Source organism: Prenolepis imparis, unplaced genomic scaffold, assembly GCF_030444845.1.
Source record: "Prenolepis imparis isolate NDT839.2.m4 unplaced genomic scaffold, iyPreImpa1.0 SCAF_2, whole genome shotgun sequence".
In the NCBI taxonomy this organism is placed as follows: Eukaryota; Metazoa; Arthropoda; class Insecta; order Hymenoptera; family Formicidae; genus Prenolepis; species Prenolepis imparis.
Genome location: NW_028141160.1, coordinates 6,191,598 through 6,198,651, shown reverse-complemented (window position 1 = coordinate 6,198,651; position 7,054 = coordinate 6,191,598). Strand labels below are relative to the sequence as shown.

The following is a 7,054-nucleotide window of genomic DNA, read 5'->3' as shown; positions in this document are numbered from 1 at the left end:
TGAGACTAATTAAGTATATATATTTAATATAATATAGTGACTTCAATTTTTATGTGTGTAATATCAGAAAGAAGAATGAGAGACGCCATGCTCCGCTTTTAGATGATCCCTGAAAGCGATACTGTACGCTCTCTGTGGACATAAAAACCGTGGACATGAACTACATAGCCAAAGTCCACGAATGTTCTCACCGGGTAACGCATAATGTGCACAATTTTGGTTGCGTTCCATGCTAATGTGCACGAAATGATGCATATAATATGTATTTACATAATAAATTTCTAATATAAAGGCCTATTTGTGATGTTCTTATTTTTAAAACTGAAATTACAAAGTCTTTTTGTTTTAACGGCTTGTAAGTTAAAAATTATTAATTATTAATTACTAATTATTAATAATTAATATTATTATTAAATTATTAAATTAAATATACATATATTAACTACTATATTGCTTTTCGCTCTCTCTCTCTCTCTCTCTCTCTCTCTCTCTCTCTCTCTCTCTCTCTCTCTCTCTCTCTCTCTCTCTCTCTCTCTCTCTCTCTCTCTCTCTCTCTCTCTCTCTCTCTCTCTCTCTCTCTCTCTCTCTCTCTCTCTCTCTCTCTCTCTCTCTCTCTCTCTCTCTCTCTCTCTCTCTCTCTCTCTCCTCTCCCCCCCCCCTCTCTCTCTCTCTCTCTCTCTCGAATGATGTCATCTCGCTCGCTCTTTATTCGTTTTCGCTCTCGCTTCGACGACATCGGGAACCTTTCCTTTCTACAATAATTTACAAATTTAAATATCTTATAAAATAAAAATTAAAACTTAATTTTTATTTTATCTTTTTGAAAGTAATATTGTAATAAACTAATGAGATTTTTACGGTTAAAATGACATCAAACACGGTATAATTCGGATAATTTTTAATTAAATACATGAAAAAAGTTTATTATATAATTAATTGAAAATTATCCGAATGTTTGTTGTCATTAAAAAAAAAATCTTATTAATCTAATAGTAAAATTACATTCAAAATATAGTGTAAAAAATATAAAAATTTGAAATTTTGTGCAAGTTTGCAAAAATAAGTAAAACAAAAGATTTGTGGATGCTTGCTTTTACAAGGTATTTGTCGTACGAGAAACTTTTTAAGCTCATTGATTGGCTACAAAAAAGAGACTTCAGAAATTTTTTATACTGCAGCCAATCAATGCGCTTAAAAAGTTTGTCGTACGACAAATGTAATATCGGCCTAAAGAGATATGAGAGAGAGAGAGAGAGAGAGAGAGAGAGAGAGAGAGAGAGAGAGAGAGAGAGAGAGAGAGAGAGAGAGAGAGAGAGAGAGAGAGAGAGAGAGAGAGAGAGAGAGAGAGAAAGCGATAAGCAATATAGAATCGATTCTTTTCAGCAAAATTGTTATAATTAATAATTATTAATTAATAATTTAATAATATAATAATTTAGTAATAACATTTAATATATGTATATTTATTTTAATAATTTAATAATAATATTAATTAGTAATAATTAATAATTAATAATTAATAATTTTTAACTTACAAGCCGTTAAAACAAAAAGACTTTGTAATTTCAATTTTAAAAATAAGAACTTCACAAATAGGCCTTTATATTAGAAATTTATTGAATATACATATATGTATATATATATATATATATGTATATATATGTATATGTGTATGCATACATATACATACATATATATACATATATGTAAATACATATTATATGCATCATTTCGTGCACATTAGCATGGAACGCAACCAAAATTGTGCACATTATGCGTTACCCGGTGAGAACATTCGTGGACATTGGCTATGTAGTTCATGTCCACGTTTTTTATGTCCACAGAGGGCGTATCGCTTTCAGGGATCACCTAAAAGCGGGGCATGGGTCTCTCATTCTTCTCTCTGGTAATATATAATTTAATAAAATATGTCAGACTGAATAAGTCATTTATTTCAATTTCTGACTAAATGTTTCTTATCAACTGATACTAAGTATGCAGTAGAAATTGCCGCATACCGTTGATAGATGGCAACAGCACTAATTAGAAAGTGACGAGTCAAACTTTATCGACTAACATAACAACAAAGCCGCAGGTTGCATCGTTATGAGCCTGGAAAATGTCAAAACAGCCGTACTGTTGTTAGTTTAATCGTGCAGTACGTGAACTTTTTAGTTTGACGGATCCTTCAATCCGATTATGTAGTACGTCGAACATGAAGACGATAGAGGGCAAAGTAGTTATGCTGGGATCGCAAGGTAAGTGCTCTGATCGCAATAAATGCGTGGTAATAAGATTTGCCTGTTATCGTTATATAATACCACAAAGAAGGATTTGACTTTCTGAATTGACGTTTTGAATGAACGAGTTGTAAAGCTTTTATAGGCATGCGAGCGACTCATTTTAAAGATTAGTCATCGCGTTATTGTTTCCGATTCTATCTTTTGTTTTGTCATGGAGGTTAGGTTAGGTTAACGCGCAAATCAGTTTGAAGCCGTTGCTTATTTTACATTCATTGCGAAATTTGATATTGCAATATCTGATATGATATATTACGTTGTGTGAGTGGAATATTCACTTAAAATTAGATGCAAAATATTTCTCATTTCTTCGATTCTAGACTAATGAAAATTTAATGTCGATACATATATGTCAATACGAAGTGTGGCTATTAAATAACAAAATTAAGCTTTCACAGGACGCACAGATTGAGACATGTTAAAATGGCGAGTGAAATTTATCATCTTGGACATGTCTTAATAACATGTCCTAAAAGTTTCAGCTCAGCTCAGTAGCTTTAATTATTGTATTACACGGAGCCATTTTTAACAGATGTGTTTTTACTGTGCGCCGGAAAAAATGCCTAGTAAAGCTCTTGGTGAAGCAATTTTTAGCTAAAAAAAATATTACATTGCTTGAACATATTCCATATTCAGCAGATTTGGCCCCATGCGACTTTTAAGGGCCATCTACAATAGAATCGTAAAGTCGTAAGTCGTAAGAAATTGAACCACAGTCAATTATTTCAAAAATAATCAATTGTGATAGGTTAATTTCTTACGACTTACTACTTTACGTTCCATTGTAGATGGCTCTTTACTTGTTGCAGCGGTGTGATAATGCACAAGGGGAGTACATTGAAGGAGAAATTATGTAAAACTTAAAATATTTAAATAAAAAAATATTATAGCTCAAGTCATATGTCCATATCAGGGTTGGGCATTTATCCGTAAACTATAATAGTCTACGCATCTACGCATAAACAATGTAAATTATGTAACATGTCATTTATGTCAACAATGAATAATTTTGTTTCGTTTTTTATGTTGCATGCTTTTAAACATTTTTCAATTTTTTAACATTATAAAAATATCTTCTTAATTGATACTAAAATCACATATAGATACATTAACTATATATCATAATGTATAATCACTCTTTTTTGGAATTTTAACATCTAATTTATAAAGCTTATATAGTTTACATTGTCTGCAAAAAGTCCATGTAAACATCATGTAAACAATTTATGTAGACGTATCTACGACACAACCCCGATCTATATACATATACATATATATTTTGTATATTATACATTTTGATCCGCTTTGAAGCCTCCCAAGGAGAACAAATAAGTCAAAATGATGTCAATTTGATGTCATATTGATCAAATTTGGATCAAATTTATGTCCAAATTTGGTCAATATGACGTCAAATTGACATCATTTTGACTTATTTGTTCTCCTTGGGCTATATTCGATCAAATATTTAGTGGTTGTTATTATCTTTATGATTGTTATATAGAAATCATATACATATATACATAAACAATTACATATCAACAACGCTCCTTTTCTGGTCTTTCTCTTATTATTTCTATACATCGAAGATATATTAAATTTTTTTCACTTTTTCTAAGAATTGTAAAAAATAAAAAAAAACAATATTTTTTACATTTTGAATCCGATATCTGTTTGACGCAAGTGGCGCAATGTTTACTTATATTACAACACGTACATGGATGGATGGAGGTCAAAATCCGCGCGTGACACATTTCTCAGTAGAGCACAACGCATTGATAACAAAGCACATATTCTAGGGAATCTTGTAATAAACTTTTAATGTATATCATCTTTTTTTTATCGTAATCACATTTTCTGTATACACATAATATACACAATATTTTATAATCAAATATCGACAGTATTAATGAAAAGACTTATAAAAAAATAATCACGAATTTATAACTTTTCAAGAAAAATTACTCGTATAATAGTTCCTTTTTTCTTCCTAAAGTTTTTTATTTGTCAATTGAAAAGAAAAATGAAATGTAAAATATGAAACTATACATATTAAATATCGCATTGTATAATAATCGATAATATATATTTATAATATTATGTTTATATTTTATAATAATTGATAATATCGGTAATATATCGTTGTATTTTATAATAATTACGATACGTCTTAACAAAGTTTTATTTTTTCATTTAATATGGAATTAGTATAATTATTTGTAATAAAAAAACAAATAATAATTAAATGTTAACGAGGATAATTGATTATATGTCAACGTTAATCTATCTACATTTTATAAGATCGGGTAAAAATTCGATTCTTGCATATTAGCTTGAAATTAGATAAAGAGATTGATTTTTTGAGATGTATATAGAACAAAGTTCGATATATATATATATATATATATATATATATATATATATATATATATATATATACATACATTACACGTGCCAAATGACTAGCACTAACCACTAACCATAAACAATTATACATGCAAATGTTATTGTTACACAAATCATTTATATTATTTTCAGGTGTCGGCAAAACGAGTTTGATCGGACGTTACATGGGAAACTTTGATCATGCAAGTCCGACGATAGGGGCATCTTTCTTCAACTGCAAGCTCAATTTGGGGGATACGAAGATAAAATTGCAAGTACGATTGTAAAAAAAAAATGCATATTGTTATGTTTCGATATTAATATTTAGCGATTCATTAAAAAAAACTTAATATATCGACTTAATGGTCGAATTAATAGCCACAAGACTCTATCATCCGTCACTCGCGTTATCTTTTTAATTAGCTCATGACCTTTCGATTCATCTATCCTTTGCTTCAACTGTTTTCGTATCGTTTTATCCAATTGTTTGCTTAAGACTGTTTATAAAACCATTCGAATCAGTCTGAAGAATTGAAAGGGTTATTTTATTTTTTTTACGCAGTTATGGGACACAGCTGGCCAGGAAAGATTCCGCTCTATGGCGCCGATGTACTATAGAAACGCTAACGCAGCCATGCTGGTGTTTGACCTCACGCAGTACAACAGTTTCGCCGCGATCAAGAATTGGGTGAAGGAGCTGCAGCAGAATGTGGAAGAGACCATGGTGCTGGCCGTGATCGGTAACAAATCCGATTTGATGCATCAGCGGCAGATTGATGGTGAAGAGGGTCAGAAATACGCCACGTCGATTGGTGCTACGTATCATGAGATTTCAGTGTTGCATAACGAGGGGGTGAAAACCGTTTTCCTGGCTATCGCCAAGGGTCTGCTGAGAGTGGCATCAGACAATACAGACACAACAACTCTCAAAATTTCTGATTCGAATAGCTTCTTCAACGGCGACGGCATGCCTCTCTCGCCTTCCGTCGAGGAGAGCCCGCAAAACACTAGTATTGCGCATGGCATACTCGAGAAGCCGTTCACTTGCTGCTAAATTCTAGCTTAAGAACGGCGATAGCAGTTTAAAGAAAGATTATAAGGCCTTGCTCAGACGAGTCCGCGTTGACGCACGACGATTGTGTGCTGCGCCGACGACCAAAGAATTTTGAAATGTTATTTTAATATTAATCGCTTCCAATGTAATTTTTTTTGTAACAGCGTTAATTACGTTGACGAGTCATAAATTTTTATTTCACGATGCGTCTCCATTTTTAAGATGTAATATGTTACGGCGCAAGACAAACAACGATCTACTCTTCCACGCAGCTTCGGTTCTAGATTAGCTAGATCACATTTGTGATCACCCAATGCTCGTGTCAATTTATCGCGGGCATTAGTTGACGATATCATACACGATATAAAATATTATCAGACAAAATCGTAACTCTGAAGTAGAGAAAGTTATATATCTTTTCTATAAATGCGTACCAAGAGAGACAAAAGATGATACATATTTTGTTGCATATTGAATATATATACGCATATGTAAACGAGATCTCGTAGAAATTTAGGTACGTTAATTCGTGTCAAAGTAATTAGGGTCGTGACGTTATAAGTCAGGAAATCGTGTACCATTGTACACGAGGCTATAAGCTTAACTACCTGATTATAATTTTCGCAAGTTGTATACAATCTGCTGATAAATTTCGATATATATTAATTCTATTTTATAAGATACGATCGTTGAAACACATGAGAGGTTAAAATCGATTAATGCATGTATGACGATCGTGCAATTTGCCATGAGAAAACTAAAGGTTTGCAAACTATAGCTAATTATTATTATTATGATTAACATTACTTTGATTACATTACTGTATTTACTAATTTTATAGTGAAATCAACAGTATTCTGCATCTATGCAAATTTATTTGTAAACAGAATAGAATAGATTTATGAATATTTTTTTTCGCGAAGAGACTGTGTTAAACTTTAATTAAATATTTTTCTTTCCTATACAAAAACGACAAATTAGTTTCGATATTTTTAGGAAAATCCTCAATACTTTGTCAATTTTATTTTTGCACACATTGTGATACGCACGTTCACGCGCCTTATCAATCACAACATACTTTATCAAATTTTTATATTCGATGAACATAAATATATTTGTAATAAAAAAACATACGATACACTTAAATAATCTATCTTTTGCATTCCTTGTTACCACATTTGTTAGTGTAGCATATATAAAATTTATTATATTTAAAAAGATATTCGTTGAAAAATATTTTTATATTTTATATCTAGAATGTCCAGTAATGACCGTATTCTCGTGTGCAAGTAGAGCAGATTAAAACCGAGTAGAAAAG

General features: G+C 31.3%; 1 protein-coding gene across 1 annotated transcript; it reads left to right on the top strand.

Annotated features, from left to right (window-relative positions):
* The first annotated feature begins 2,048 nt into the window (after nucleotides 1–2,048).
* On the top strand, nucleotides 2,049–6,869 carry LOC145949070 (uncharacterized). The gene is made up of 3 exons (XM_083058778.1): nucleotides 2,049–2,258; nucleotides 4,836–4,957; nucleotides 5,245–6,869. Exons 1-3 carry the CDS (start codon nucleotides 2,216–2,218, stop codon nucleotides 5,734–5,736), a joined length of 657 nt encoding a protein of 218 aa, XP_082914904.1. The 5' UTR covers nucleotides 2,049–2,215; the 3' UTR covers nucleotides 5,737–6,869.
* Nucleotides 6,870–7,054: the final 185 nt, after the last annotated feature.

Coding starts and splice junctions, on each gene's coding strand:
- LOC145949070 (XM_083058778.1), top strand. CDS start 2,216: ATGAAGACGATAGAGGGCAAAGTAGTTATGCTGGGATCGCAAG. Junction 2,259..4,835: donor AGTTATGCTGGGATCGCAAG/GTAAGTGCTCTG, acceptor TATTATTTTCAG/GTGTCGGCAAAACGAGTTTG. Junction 4,958..5,244: donor ATACGAAGATAAAATTGCAA/GTACGATTGTAA, acceptor TTTTTTACGCAG/TTATGGGACACAGCTGGCCA.